Genomic DNA, 16,070 nt, shown 5'->3' with positions numbered 1-16,070 from the left:
ATTATGTTGACGAAAACGGAAGCAGAATATCAACGCACAAGCTGCCTTATCGTGAATGGGTGAGTGGATTGGCCTTTGTATTTATTAGATGTCACGAAACATCTCAATCGTCAACGACGAACTTTCATTATCCAACATACAAACTATTGAAACAAAATTGAAACAATGTCCACATTTGATTGTTGCCCTGTAGAAAACAGTCGAAGCCTTTCAACAGAATTATCTAAGTCTATTCGCTAATTTTTCAAGACATAGTTTATTGATGTGAGTAATACATTTGGAATGTGTCAAATGGAGATAATTGACCTCCAATGCAGCAACGTGCTCAAATCTAAATTTCAGAAAGACTCATCTTTCGTAAGATATTTTCTCTTCCCAGAAGTACATATATGTGTGGACAACTCTCATCAATAATGAAAGCAGTAAAAAGTAATTGTTGATCTTCATTATCTGCTTGCAAAATTCGATTGAAAAAAGATTATTCAAACGTAATTAAATCGTGTTTAGTCTTTTTTTCAACAATTTAAGTCATTCTGTAAAACTAAATGCCATTATTGCTTTGGGTATTTTGAAAATGTATGAAAAATATGTATCGAATATTTTTTGGCTCGCCAGCAAGTGGCCATTCTGCAAATTGGCCCGTGGCTTGAAAACATTGGGCAGGCCTGATCTAAAGGCTATCCCTATTTTTTGTTTAAAAAAAAACGTTTCAAAAAAACTTGTTGTAAAACATGTCTACTTGTGGCTCGTATTATTTTACTACTAGACCACGGCATACAAAAACAAGGCAGGCTCATCACGTATGTAAACATTCAGTTTGAATGTAAACATGTGACGTCACTGCTATCTTCGCACAAGCTGGACCGGGACGATGCTCTACGGTCGCAGCATGCTTACTTTTGTACTCCAACATGAGGCGATAAAATATGCGTCACATTCGAAGTGTCATTTTTCTAACGAGCCTACCTTGTTTTCTGTATACCGTATACTAGACGAACCTATCCGATGCTCGGGTTGCTTTTTTTCGATCTGTCAATCGTTTAATTATCCTAAGATCGATAGCAGCTCGATGATTTTCTTTCCTAGCTAAATGTTCTATCTTTTCATATACATAAACATGTTTACATGTGCACAGCTGAACCCAAGACGAATAGTGAGGAAATCTTGCAAGTAGGTCCATCCGTTCGTGAGTTATATTGCATCAAAGGGCATGCAAATTCATTTTTATATAGAGAGATTCAGCACAGTGGTTAGACAAAAAGGTTGAGAAAGGCCAAATTTTGTCGAAGCTCAAATCAGCATAACTTTACGTAGAATAATCCGATCGGACGCTGAAACTCTTCTAGTAACACAACCCCTTGGCCCTTCACACTTAAAATTCTAAGTTTAGCGATTGCCGAGAATTCAACAGCCGAGATAGATTTCGATGAATTTCGGTTAAATTTTTACCGAGATTTCGGTAGACATTACCGAGTCATCAGTAATCGTTACCGAGATCTCGGCAAAAATCAACCTTCTCCGGATTTCGGTAAAATATTGACGAAATTTCGGTATAGGAATTACCGAATTTCAGTTAAAAATATTACCGAGATCTCGGCTGTTGGAATCTCAGCGAAAAAATTGCCGAGATCTAAAAAATAATTTAAGTGTGTTGATCACTTAAGATGTTCTGGGTTTTCCGAGGATATTTTAAAAATGCATTTTTGCTTCTGTTTGTCATTTTATGTGACGTTTACTTTCATCATGTTTTATGCTTTCGCAAGAAACTAGAGCTAATATGCTGACCAAGGAATGTAAAATAACAACATTGCCAATGACAACAACATTGTCCTCTCTTGTAAATTTTGGGACAAACTCAACTCGCAATAAGCGTTTGTCCCAAACTGCAACAGAATAGGACAATGATCGCTTGCCGCGCATTTTGAGAAGTAGTCGGTTTCCGATGATGTTTTTGGTTATATAAATATCAGTTATCATAGTTTAGACATAAACTTAACCATCTGTTGTCATAATTTGTGTTTTACTTCTGAAATATATAAGTAATCGCAGTTTGAAAAGTTCACAACAATTACCTCTCCATGTTTGTTGCAAATAAAATAGAACGCAACAATGTCTTTATCCTCTGCAGATGAGGACAAAGAGTTATCGCTATTCTCTTTTGTCGCTTGTTTTTTGCATTTTCCAGCGACAATTACATTCCTTGATGCTGACCAATGCTGGCTTCAGACCGAAATTCCGTCAGGTATACACAGAGATATGACCATTTATGTATTTATTTTATTTATTTTAATATTTTTTGGGAAGGGGAAAAGCCAAGGCATAAAAACCCCATGAAACAATCAGTACAATATTATTTCTTAACTTAACATAATTTCATTTTTGCAATTCACGAATTCCCAATTACTATGCATATACAAATACAACAGACCTCCGACAGTCAGAAGTGACTGATATTGAGGCCTTTCATTGACGGATTTTTTGCATTCAAAGCCAACGGCGGTTTTTATACTATGTGCTCAAAAGTATACACTTTATGAGCATTTTTAAATCTAAAGAGTGGTGTGACGTTGGAAATATTTGTAGGTAAGTTGTTGTAGTTTGAAATCGCGCTGTACATACATCCTAAACGTAGATAGTTGGTTCTTGGCGCCAATATGCGTAGATTATCAATTGAACGCGTTTGATAGTTGTGGTAGTCACGGCTACGTTGCAAATTCAAATTGTCTGAAACTTGATTATGCATATGTACAACATGTGATAGATTTAGTTCGGAAAAGGTATTGGAGGGTAACCGCCCCTTCGGTGGGGTTTGATCCCACGACCCCAGTTCGCATGACAGGTGCTTTCCCTGGGGTCGTGGGATCAAACCCCACCGAAGGGGCGGTTACCCTCCAATACCTTTTCCGAACTAAATCTATCACATGTTGTACATATGCATAATCAAGTTTCAGACATAGTAATTAATTTCCACTCCGGGTGGCTTAATACCCGGCATATAGGCAATTAACTTTGAATGTACCGAAATTCAAATTGTTTTTAATTAGATTATTTTTTACTTTATAAACAAACAATATTGCTTCATATAACTTAATTTGTTTGTAGTTCATCATGTTATTATTGATGTAAAGATCAATTGTTCTTGTATCGGGATTGTTGTATTGCTCCCAAAAAATTACTCGCATAAATTTGTTCAGAGTTACAATTATTCTGTTAATAACATAAGTAGGAGCATTTTGCCAGATGATACTCATGTACGTTATCTGCGAGTGAACATGTGCGAAATACAATGATTTTCTTTCTTTTGATGGTAACATGTAGCTAGTTCTACGCAGCATTCCAAGAAATTTAACTATTTTAGAATTAATGCTTTCAACATGGCTATTCCATTTCAAATTTTGCTGCAATATTAATCCTAAATAATTGTGAACAAGAATTCTTTCTACTTCATCAGTTCCTAGGAACAGATTGTAATTTATAGTACTAAAACGATCCGTGCTTGAAAAGATCATGTACTTTGATTTTGCAGCGTTCGTAGTAAGCCCGTTATTGTAAAACCAAATCTTCAAAAGATTCAGGTCATGCTGCATATCATCAAATAATCGATCTAAACTCTCTGCATTATAGACAAGAACAGAATCATCTGCGTACATTTTAAGCGAACCTTTTAATGGAACACGAAACATATCGTTAATATAGATAATAAACAAAAGCGGACCTAATATGGAGCCTTGAGGTACTCCATGACATATTCTGTTTTCCGAACTAGTAACGCCTTCTAACTGAACTATTTGTGTTCTGTTTTTCATGTATGATTCGATCATGTATGCATTTCCTCTTATTCCGTATCTGTTCAGTTTTAACAACAGCATATCATGCGGGACACAATCAAAAGCCTTCGATACATCAATGAAAATTGCTGAACAAATTTTTCTTCTATCTATGTTCGTTTGGATCTCATTAACTAAGCTGACTACCGCACTTGTGGTGTTAGAACGAGGCTGAAAACCGAATTGATTTTTATTGATCACATTATTATGAGTGAAGAAATCAAGCAGTCTCTTATGAATCAGTTTTCAAACGGCTTAGACATATTAGAGAGTATAGAAATAGGTCTATAGTTTTCAACACTAGATTTGCATCCTTTTTTGTGAATTGGTGTTACTCGTGCCCTTTTCAATTGGTCTGGGAACGCTCCTTCTACTATTGAGCGGTTGATAAAGGTGTTAGCATCGGAAGAATAACATCAATATTTTGTTTCAAAAATTTTGTGGGAGTCATATCTATGCCAGCGGAACTTGATGTTTTGATTTCTTGTACATAATTCCCTATTTCGTTGTTCGAGGCTGGCAGCATCATAATCGATCTGGATGAACTACTGGATAAAGTACAAACTCGTGGTCGGTTATTATATTCACATAATAGCGCATTTTGTAGTTGACATGGTATGTTTATAAAATATTCATTAAATACATTGCATATTTTAGTCGTATCTGTTACAGTGGTGTCTCCGATTATGATTTTCGTAAGTAAACTTTTGACATTTGTTTTTTTATTAAATACTATTTCGTTCATAATGTTCCATACTTTTCTAATATTTTCACGATTATTTTCTATTAATATTCTATAGTATTGTTTTTGTTTATATCTTGTTACCTTGGTAACATAATTTTTCTGTCTACAATAGTTTGCTTTAATTTGAGCATTATGAGAGTGGCCATTACGGGAGTGGCCATGCACCCTGAACAAATGTCACTTTCGCAGAACACCCGGAACCTGTTACAAATTGGCCAGTGAGTCTTACGGTCCTCAAAATGTATCTTTAATATAGATTTTATTTTTATTGTCTTCGGAAAACATGAGTTTTGACACCATGGTTCCAGATGGTTCAGGAACCGGCCCCTCCTCGAAGACCCCTAGAACCTGCTATAAGGGTGGATACTATCACCATGGAAATGTTTCTGTAATCATCGTCTTGCAAAGCCATGAAAATAGATACCAATACTTGCATTATTCCGATCTGTTATCATTTCATCATGTTCCCGGAAAGTGTTTATGGATTCTCGATCTACAGCCAGCATTGGTCGGCATATTAGTAGTAGTTTTAAGAGAAAACATAAAACATGATGAAAGTAACCCGGGTAGAAGCCGTGATATTGATAACAAAACATTATATGAACTTGTTTGAAATAAGAATAAAAATAACAAGCGAAAATAACAAAAATTTGCATCGAAATATCGTAAAAATATCAGGTTTTGCTATTAACAAGAACAAGCTCATAGCTCAAGATATTGATAAGTTCTTGATATTTTTATGATATTTCGGTGCAACATTTTTGTTACTTTCGCTTGTTATTTGTATTCTTATTTCTAACAAGTTCATATCATGTTTATATCACGTTTTACTGTTATTGCCGCTATTATCGTCTACCTGGGAATCGTTACATAAATTGACAAGCAGTACAAAAAATGCATTTTGAACATACCCTTGAAAAATCCGAAACATCTTCGGTGGCCAATGGCGTATTCGAGTATGGGGAAAGAAGTATATTAGAAGAGTGTCCGCTTCTGATGGTAACAAATTTTCAAAATTTTGATGGTAATCGGATTATGCTAATTGGAATTTCGACAAAATTCTACCTATCTCAACCTTTTTATCTAACCCCTGTATTTTGGATAATCATATTTGTCTATAAGTACAAAACTGCTTATAACACTATTGATTGAGTTTCAATTACTTGAACTTCAACTAAGTTGATGAATTCTATACTGCCGCTAACCGCAAGTCGAGCACAACTGTATATGGGCCTCCATATACAGATGTGCTCGACTTGCGGTTAGCGGCAGTATAGGGCTTTTATGTAAATCACACGCATAGAGGAAAGGGGGTAAAATAGCCAAGTTTAGCGTGGTTTAGTTCAAATCCCTTAACGACAACATAATATGAAAACATAACTGATTTGTTGATCACTGATCCGTACTCGATTGCAAATAATCACACATCAATCAACCGGAGATTATCCGTTCGACTACTCCAGTTCTAATCGAATTTACCGCTCGGGGCAGCACAAGAAAAACATGTTCCTCTAATCGTTCGTCTATCGCTAATTGATGCTGCAGCTTTCCGTTAGCCTCGAGTTTCCTCCAGACGAATTTGGATTTTAATTACTCTCAGGCTCAGCTCAAGATAAAACACAACATCCAACGGTGGCGGAGCCGATCGACGGAACATCATTTTCTAATTTGAATTTTTCTCTCTACTTTTCAGAACGACGCATCTCGTAGCAGTCGTCGCCAGTGCACATAGGGCACGGGCTCTTAGCTAGGAGCACTTGCGAAGAATAGTCCGACCTCTTCTGAGAGGAAAATAATCCTTCTTGCAAATCATACACACGTACGCGCACACACACACAAATACTCATTCAACATGATAGTGAAACTAAGTTTGCGGCAAAAAACGGCATCGCTGGCATGCATCACAGCTGTAGCCTGCTTGTTGTCATTAACGATAGGACCACGATTCGTACCGCAGACATTGCTTTCGGCCCTGGTCATGTACCTACTGAGTGGCGATAGGCCCACCATTGTGTACGCCACGGTCCGGACACTACCACGAGATTTGAAGTAAGTACTCACCAACGAAGATTGTAAGTTTTAATTGCGAATGAAAGTAAGTAGGTCGCAAAGTTGCCCTTGGTGGGGTTATCATCCTTTTTCTTAGGAAACAATGCGATACTCACGAATTGTGTGATTACATGTTATGGTCTTGTGTCCGGGTAATATGTCCAAAGTCCGATCACACCGTTGACCGCTAGCCAGGAAGGCTGGCTGACTTCAATAAAAAACTGTCTCACAGTTATCGTGTCACAAGTCGCGACGAAGAACAGAGGTTCTCAATTTCAACATGTGTCGTTCAGTTGCAATCCGTTATGTGAAAACATCAATTTGATGCTAAATAATAATGATTGAGAATAAAGCCATATATGTGGTAAAATGAGATACCTACTATAAAACGAAATTATTTTTGCAAAGCTACAAAAGGATCTCTTTTTACTTTAAGAAGGTTTATCTTAGACATATCTAGTTGTATTATTTTGGTGTTTGTTCTATTTATTACAAGTATAAAAATCTAAAAAGCGTGAAAAATTTATTAGCTAAAAAATTAAGACCAAGTGGTTTTGGAAACATTTGACTCTGTAAGGTAAATAATCAAAACCCATTAAAAAATGGGGGTTGATCTGAAATACATGTCCTTTGTCCATCAGCTCTTGGTATCCATCAATGTTAAGATTTGATCATTGTTCGTCTGCCTGTCCATCGTTAATCCCTCTTGGTCTTGAATGCCTTTCTCCTGCTGTTCGTCTTTCACTCTATCGCAAATCCTATCGCTAAATGTCTGACTCTCGTTGTCGCCTCCCAAGAAATTGTTTGTTGAGGATAGGAATAAGTTAACAAATTGGAACAAGGATCTAGTATTACAATTGTTGAATTTAATATGAAATAATAAAAACACTCTAATAACCCTCCTTGGGTCAAGTTGTGAACCCTTGTAAACAGTTTCGAAATAAGCTGAGGATCCCGAGTGAACGGGCCAACGTGTAGGTGCGGAGAAACAAATGAAAATTGCGGTGGACGAGCAAATGTGCGAGAGGCCTATCATCAAAACATATCGCGCGATACGACACCCGATATGATCTGATGTTGCCGATGCAGACTTTGGAACGAGCAATCTGAGCCCGCTATACTATAGTGACTGTCACACCGATGAGGCCCAGTTCCTCTCATCCTCCCTCACCATGTTCTGGTAGTCTGGTACTCTGATGTTCGGTGCAAACAATTGTACCTTGTATTGGACATGGAAAACCGTACTCACTGATCCGTAAATGGCGTCCTACATATATCTATCTACAGATAGGCGTCAATATCATTTTCGACGAATTAGAGCTAGTGAGGGTACAGCATGTAGAGGCGAAATCATTCGGAACTGGCGATAATGTGCGCTACAGAGCGACTACCAAAGCCTTTCGCGTGTGTTTGCATTCTTCAATTTTGATTCGACGTATCTGATGTGTCTGATTGCTTAACAGAGAAGTCTGTTTGGAAGTATGCATTATAGCATAATTTCTTAATTCCTTGCTTTGTGTACAAAATCTGATTTATGAGTTTGTTACGCGCGGTTCACTACATTGTAAGATCTTTTGATTCCGGTCCGTAATGCGGTTTTGAGTATTCATACATGGTGACCGATTATAAGAATTATGCGCAGTTGAAACGCGGATTCAAATACCGGTGCATGATAAAATATTTGCCGGAATTTTATTTTTAGCTCCGGAAAAAATGTGAATTCATTGTTTTCCGTCTAAATACATAATATAATGTTGGAAATATGACATGTATAGTCAGTCTATGCTAAGCTATACTGAACTTCAAAAAAGCTGCCACAATAGAACATTGGTTCATTTATTTAGCTTACATCTAAACAGATAACACTGAATCAACAGAAACCGTCTAAGACGAGTTTAGTACTTTCCATTTAATTCCACTGCATTTTGTTATCTCTGCAGATACGTATTTCGACCTCAACTGTGAGGCCGTCTTCAGTGTCTCGTCTAAGTCGAGTCAAGTCAAGACACTGAAGACGGTCTCACAGTTGAGGTCGAAATACGTATCTGCAAAGATAACAAAACGTTCATAGTGGAATTAAATGGAAAGTACTAAACTCAACTTAGACGACTGAATCAACGTTTTGACGCAACAATGCACATCTCTCCATCCTCGAAAGCGCCCCACGCTCGTCAAGTTGTTCTGTACCTGGTCAGCCCACCTCGCTCGCTGCGCTCCACGCCATCTGCCGGATCGGAAGCAAACACCATCTTTGCAGGGTTGCTGTCCGGCATTCTTGCAACATGCCTTGCCCATCGCACCCTTCCGGCTTTAGCTACCTTCTGGATGCTGGGTTCGCTGTAGAGCTGGACGATCTCGTGATTCATTCTTCGCCGCCACACACCGTCTTCTTGCACACCGCCAAAGATGGTCCTAAGTACCCGTCGCTCGAATACTACGAGTGCTTGCAAGTCCTTCTCGAGCATGGTTCAAGATTCATGTACGTAGAGGACTACCGGTCTTATGAGCTTTTTGTACTTGGCATGCGAATCTTTTTTGACCGCAGTTTCTTCTGGAGCCCTGTCGCGCTTGGTTCCGCCCACAAGCATGTACTTTGTTTTGACGCATTCACCACCAGTCCAACTTTCGTTGCTTCACGTTTCAGGCGGGTGTACAGTTCTGCCACCTTTGCAAATGTTTGGCCGACAATGTCCATGTCATCCGCGAAACAAATAAATTGACTGGATCTGTTGAAAATCGTACCCCGGCTGTTACACCCGGCTCTCCACATGACACCTTCTAGCGCAATGTTGAACAACAGGCACGAAAGTCCATCACCTTGTCTTAGTCCCCGGCGCGATTCGAACGAACTGGAGAATTCGCCCGAAATCTTCACACAGTTTTGCACACCATCCACCGTTGCTTTGATCAGTCTGGTAAGCTTCCCAGGGAAGCTGTTCTCGTCCATAATTTTCCATAACTCTACGCGGTCTATACTGTCGTATGCCACCTTGAAATCGATGAACAGATGGTGCGTTGGGACCTGGTATTCACGGCATTTTTGAAGGATTTGTCGTACAGTAAAGATCTGGTCCGTTGTCGAGCGGCCGTCAACGAAGCCGGCTTGGTAACTTCCCACGAACTCTTTCACTAATGGTGACAGACGACGGAAGATGATCTGGGATATCACTTTGTAGGCGGCATTAAGGATGGTGATCGCTCGAAAGTTCTCACACTCCAGTTTGTCGCTTTTCTTGTAGATGGGGCATATAACCCCTTCCTTCCACTCCTCCGGTAGCTGTTCGGTTTCCCAGATTCTGACTATCAGTTTGTGCAGGCAAGTGGCCAGCTTTTCCGGGCCCATCTTGATGAGCTCAGCTCCGATACCATCCTTACCAGCTGCTTTATTGGTCTTTAGCTGTTGAATGGCATCCTTAACTCTGACTCGGTGATAAAAGCTGACATTGTTAGAATGCGCCATTGCATTAATCGTGGAGGTGGTTATCGACTGTAATTGACTCGTTGAAGTGTTTATCGGCTATGCAGTCAGATGACCAGCTAAAACGCTATATTAATTCTGATCCGACGTTTCGGTACCTTTATTGGTCCTTTTTCAATGGATTCTGTAGATGTAGTGTATAGTTAGTTATAAATTTTAGTATAATGTTATGTTCTATTGTGTCTTACAAAATCGCTCAGCGTTTCATTGTCATAAGTGTCCTTCGTATAGTCAAATAATTGAGTGTTCTAAACATCAACTAATCCCTATTGAATATGTGGTTAATTAAATTATTTTTGTTTTTTGTCATTTCTATATCATCTAACTTACGGTATCCGTTATATTATGTGAACTGTTAATTTAAACACCGGATTATTATCACGTCAGGTTATTATCTATGGCACAATTGAACTAATGGTTATTGTATAGGAAAATTTAGGTCAACATCACAGTATATCATCATATTGTATCTGTTGTGTTTGTGTTGATTTCTTGTCTATTTTGTGTTAAGCTGTTCTTTAATGTTTGTAATATCCCTGCATAGGATGAACTTAAGTTGTCTGTGTCACTACGCTTGTTTATGGTTTGGTTGTTTACAATATGGCATGTTTCTAGAATAGCAAGAGCTCTATTATTTCTGTGATGATCAAGGATGTTTGTTTTGTCTAGTGCAAATTTATGATCTGTTTCTGCTACATGTTTAATTAATGCTGTTTTTTCTTTTAGGTGTTCTATTCTAGGATCGTTAGGTGCGATGTGTAAATCATTTAGGCGGTTGAGTGCATTGATGTTAGATTTGTGTCCAGATAGTCGTGTTTTGAGGTAATTGGTGGTCATCCCAATGTAGGATGATGAACAGTTAGTGCATGGAATTTGGTATATGATGTTGCTTCTGAGTTCGGCGGGTACTTTATCCTTTAGTTTGGTGAAAAATTCTCTGTTGGTTTTTATGTTTTTAGCTGCTATGTTGACATCGGGGTAGTTTTTCTTCAGGTGTTTGCTGATTTTGTCGGAGAGGAATGGAATGTATGGTATGCGGCGGTATTGTTTTTCATTGACGGTTTGCTGTTGTGTGGGTTGAGCTGCTGGTGTTTGGGGCGATGATTGATTCATTCTGTTGATGAAGCGGTGTCTGAGTGATTTTGGGTAGTGATTGAGTTGGAGTTGACGATCGATGATTTGTTTGATATGACTTGCTGATGACAGTGTTGATAGTTTGGTGACTCGTTGAATGAATGTGGTTATCATATTGATTTTTTGTTGGATTGGATGAAACGATTTGAAGTCCAAGAAACGGCCGCTGGCAATTGGTTTCATGTACCATTCGGTGCGGATGGTTTGGTCAGGCATGCGAATAATGATCATATCGAGAAACGGAATTTTGTTTTCTTGCTCTAGCTCATGTGTGAATTGGAGATGTGAACTGTAGCTATTGAAGACCGATAAGATGTTCTGTACTTCAATCGGCGGTACGGCAAGGAGAAGATCGTCGACATATTTCCGAATGACCGGGGGAGTGAAGGAGAGTTTACTCACGGCGAAATCCATTAGGTCTTCCATAACCAAATCGGCTAGAGTTGGAGATAGTGGATCTCCCATCGCAGTTCCGAAAATCTGTTGGTAGAACTTCCCATCGAATGTGAAGTAGCTGGATTCGATGCAGAAGTCTACTATTTCCATGAACAGAGAGAGATTGATGTTGGTGTGTTGTTTGATACTGTCCCAGTTTTTGATAATGCTTTGGTTGACTAGTGTTGTAGGAATGTTGGTGAAGAGTGATACAACATCAAGAGAGATGAGAACGTATCCTGGAGGAAGGGTGACTGAGTTGATGTATGAGCAGAAGTTGAATGAATCTTGCGCGTTGTATTGTCTTCTGATTGCTTGTTGAATGATGTTTCCTATGTATTTTGCCATGTTGTATGACGGAGCTGTCATTTTGGGTACTACGGGTCGGAGTGGAAGGTTTGGTTTGTGAGCTTTGGGTTGTCCATAGATGCGTGGGCATGTCGGCATCCTTAACTTCCCTCAAGGTGGGGGCTGGTTGGCTTCCATCGTCCGCTGAACTGACGTAGTCATCTCCTCCGCTGCCTTGACTTTCACTGCCTGTACTCTCAGCGCCATTCAGATGTTCCTCGTAGTGCTGCTTCCACCTTTCGATCACCACACGTTCATCCGTCAAGATGCTCTAATCCTTATCGCGGCACATTTCGGCTCGCGGCACGAAGCCTTTGCGGGATGCGTTGAGCTTCTGATAGAACTTGCGTGTATCTTGAGAATGGCACAGCTGTTCCATCTCCTCGCACTCCGCTTCTTCCAGGCGGCGTTTCTTCTCCTGAAAAAGGCGAGTCTGCTGTCTCCGCTTCCGTCTATAACGTTCCACGTTCTGCCGGGTACCTTGCTGCAGCGCGACCGCCCGCGCTGCGTCCTTCTCCTCCAGAATCTGTCTGCACTCTTCGTCGAACCAATCGTTCCGTCGACTTCGACCTATATACCCGACGTTGTTCTCCGCTGCGTCGTTAATGGCTGCTTTGACTGTATTCCAGCAGTCCTCAAGAGGGGCCCCATCGAGCTCACCCTCTTCCGGCAGCGCTGCCTCGAGATGCTGCGCGTATGCAGTGGCGACATCAGGTTGCTTCAGTCGCTCTAGGTCGTACCGCGGCGGTTGTCAGTACCGAACATTGTTGATGACGGATAGTTTTGGGCGCAGTTTAACCATCACCAGATAGTGGTCAGAGTCGATGTTAGCGCCACGATATGTCCTGACGTCGATAATGTCGGAGAAGTGCCGTCCATCAATCAGAACGTGGTCGATTTGTGATTCTGTCTGCAGTGGTGATCTCCAGGTGTACCGATACGGGAGGCTGTGTTGGAAGTAGGTGCTGCGAATGGCCATATTCTTGGAGGCGGCGAAATCGATTAGTCGTAGGCCGTTTTCGTTCGTCAGCCGGTGAGCGCTGAACTTTCCAATAGTCGGTCTAAACTCCTCCTCTTGGCCAACCTGAGCGTTCAAATCTCCTATGATGATTTTGACGTCGTGGCTTGGGCAGCTGTCGTACTCACGTTCCAGTTGCGCGTAGAATGCGTCCTTATCATCATCAGTGCTTCCGGAGTGTGGGCTATGGACGTTGATTATGCTGAAGTTGATGAACCGGCCTTTGATCCTCAACCTGCACATTCTTTCATTGATCGGCCACCACCCGATCACGCGCCTTTGCATATCGCCCATCACTATGAAAGCTGTTCCCAGCTCGTGTGTGTTGCCGCAGCTCTGGTAGATGGTATGATTACCTCTAAACGTTCGCACCATTGATCCCTTCCAACAAACTTCCTGCAGCGCTACGATGCCGAATCCACGGTCCTTGAGCACATCGGCGAGTATGCGTGTGCTCCCGATGAAGTTGAGAGATTTGCAGTTCCACGAACCGAGTTTCCAATCGCTAGTCCCTTTTCGTCGCAAAGGTCTTCGCCGATGGTTCCGGTCCGTACTCTCTTGTTGATTGTTCGTTGCCTATGATTTTTTAAAGGCTGGCTTGCAGGGCCTGACACCAAACCTCCTAAATTTCCGGAGGACCATTCCTCCTTATTTCCGGTGGACCATGGTGCACAGTTTCACTTAGAGTCCCTCGCTGGCACTCGGACGATGATCAGCCGCCCCTAACATGGAGAACAGACGCTGTTGTGAGCCGATCCTGACATGGAGAACAGACGCTCAATAAGATTTGCACCTCCGGAGAGGAGCAAACCCCCCCTTACCTGTCAGCATACGACCATAGTTCCCACCGGGGTTGGTTACCCGATCTTCCCTAAGGTTGCTCGTATCCCGGCCAGCACCGCGGGGAGGTAGGGATAGGAGTTGCTGGGTAAGAGGCTAAGGACCGCGAAATGGGGTCTATTTTATTCCTTCAGGTACGCGAAGTACCAATGGTACGCTTTACCCAGCATTTGCCGTGCCGGGCTGCATATGTAATTTTGCCGAAAACGACATGTGACCGAACTGGCCATTTGGCCAAAAAAGGTCGTTTGGCTTAAAAGGACATTTGGTTGGAAATGCCGATTGGCCAAAATGGTCGTTTGGCCGAATAGGCCCTTTTGCCGAAACGATCGGTTCGCAGAAAGGGCCATTTGGTCGAAGAAAATGTCTTTGGCCGTATAGGTCTTATGGTCGGTCGTACTAATCATATAACCCTAAATGTCATTTGGCCGAACAATAGTTAATGTGAAACGTGTGAAGTGATTAATGATAATCGAGAAGTGAAAAATGAGAGATGAGAAGTGAAACGTTTTACTCATACTAATGCGTATGTGAAATGCTTACAAACTTAATTTTTTTACCGGGTCTCAGCAAAATGTTGAACATGTTTTTTGCCGAAATTTCTGTCAAAATAGCTGCAAATCAGCAAATATTTTGCCGAAAATCAGCTAACAAACGTCATTTTTGCTGAAATATCAGTTTTTCACTTTGCTGGCGCACGGCTGAGCGGATTTTTGCCGAGTTGCAGAAATGAAAACTAAGTGTATAAACATGTGCATACTTATGCAATGGCGGGCATAGAAAATCTTTCAATTAATAACTGAGAAAACGCTAATAGAACACTTAGTTGAAAAGTTGGAATGTAGAGCCAAAAAAGACATATTGCTAGACAGATGATATGTCATACATAGCTAGAGAAGTTTAAAACAAAATTACTGAATTAACCGAGAATCAAAATGGATCCATTTTAGATTACTGCTTTACAGGGTGTTCAATAAGTTCGAATACAAATGTTTGATCATTGTGTTTGTAAGCTCAATGTACATATTCTGTATTAGTATTGGTGTCAGCGTTAGCGGTATATATATACGCTATCGGATGTGTGTGGTGTTGACATTCTGTCACTTGTTGTTTGTTTATTACGCGTGTTGAAAATGAATTGGAGCATCATAAATAACCGTTTTTGAAGGTCAAAATCATTGCGGCGTACTACAAAACTTCGGCTGTTCGGCCACATTGAGAGTTGACGTAAAGTCAATGTCAACTTCTCTCCACGAACAGCCTAGATAGCCGTGTGGTGTCGGCAGCTGGTTATCTGGCTAAGAATAACATTACGGATTGCCTGTTCCAGTGGTAAAAGTCCACCATACAGGTGATCCCTAATTTTCGGTGTGATGCGGCTTTATGCTTACCGAACCTAACCGCAAACGGAGCCTGTGAAGCACCAGGGCCCCCTTCACAGTATTTTAGCCCTCGCTGCGCTAACCGGAGCTATGGCGTAGTTGACTTTTTACTTCTCCGAGATAATCGGCTACTCTTATTCAACCTCATCGTGAGGTTAAATAAGAGTAGGGTTATGAATATGTATTTTAATTAGTTTTCAATAAATTGTCACCTATATGGATTCGCATTATGCGTTTTTTTTACAATGTACTTTGTGTATGTTACCTTTATGGATTCGCATTATGCGTTTTTCACAATGTACTCTGTGTCTCGTCCTTGACGTTCGGCTTCGGCTACTCTTGTTCAATCTCAACGTGAGGTTAAATAAGAGTGGGGTTATGAATATGTATTTTACTTAGTTTTCAACAAATTGTCACCTATATGGATTCGCATTATGCGTTTTTCACAGTGCACTCTGTGTTTCGTCTTTGACGTTCGTCCATTGTTAAGTCCTCTATGTTTTTGTGACACCTCTCTTTAGTCCCTAGCTGAATGCGTGTGAGTCTACATAATTGGTTTTCCTATAAATGGTTCCATTCTCCTTTCCAACTTCACTTCCTCTTCCTTTCCCCTTTTCACTTCCTTTTCCGTCAGGTAAATGATGAGAAAGGCCAGTGAAGGCGATGGCACAAATCTCCCAAATTGAGGGGAACGTGCCTCCTAAGCCGACGTTCTGATACCTGATACGCTATCGGATGTGTGTGGTGTTGACATTCTGTCACTTGTTGTTTGTTTATTACGCGTGTTGAAAATGGATTGGAGCATCATAAATAA

At 40.7% G+C, this 16,070-nt stretch overlaps 1 protein-coding gene across 2 annotated transcripts in view; it reads left to right on the top strand.

The window, feature by feature from the left end:
- Positions 1-16,070, top strand: part of LOC134225358 (long-chain fatty acid transport protein 4) — a 75,448-nt gene that overhangs the window by 26,313 nt on the left and 33,065 nt on the right. Inside the window, exon 2 of one of the 2 annotated variants that reach the window (XM_062705354.1) lies at positions 6,266-6,621. The exons of the other annotated variant lie outside the window; for it this stretch is intronic. Within the exon in view, the coding sequence (XP_062561338.1) occupies positions 6,425-6,621 (197 nt within the window). The 5' untranslated portion in view covers positions 6,266-6,424. The remainder of the gene's footprint in view (positions 1-6,265; positions 6,622-16,070) is intronic. 2 annotated transcript variants of the gene reach the window in all.

The sequence above is a fragment of the Armigeres subalbatus genome, chromosome 3 (assembly GCF_024139115.2).
Source record: "Armigeres subalbatus isolate Guangzhou_Male chromosome 3, GZ_Asu_2, whole genome shotgun sequence".
NCBI lineage: Eukaryota > Metazoa > Arthropoda > Insecta > Diptera > Culicidae > Armigeres > Armigeres subalbatus.
This window is presented reverse-complemented; position numbering and strand designations above follow the sequence as displayed.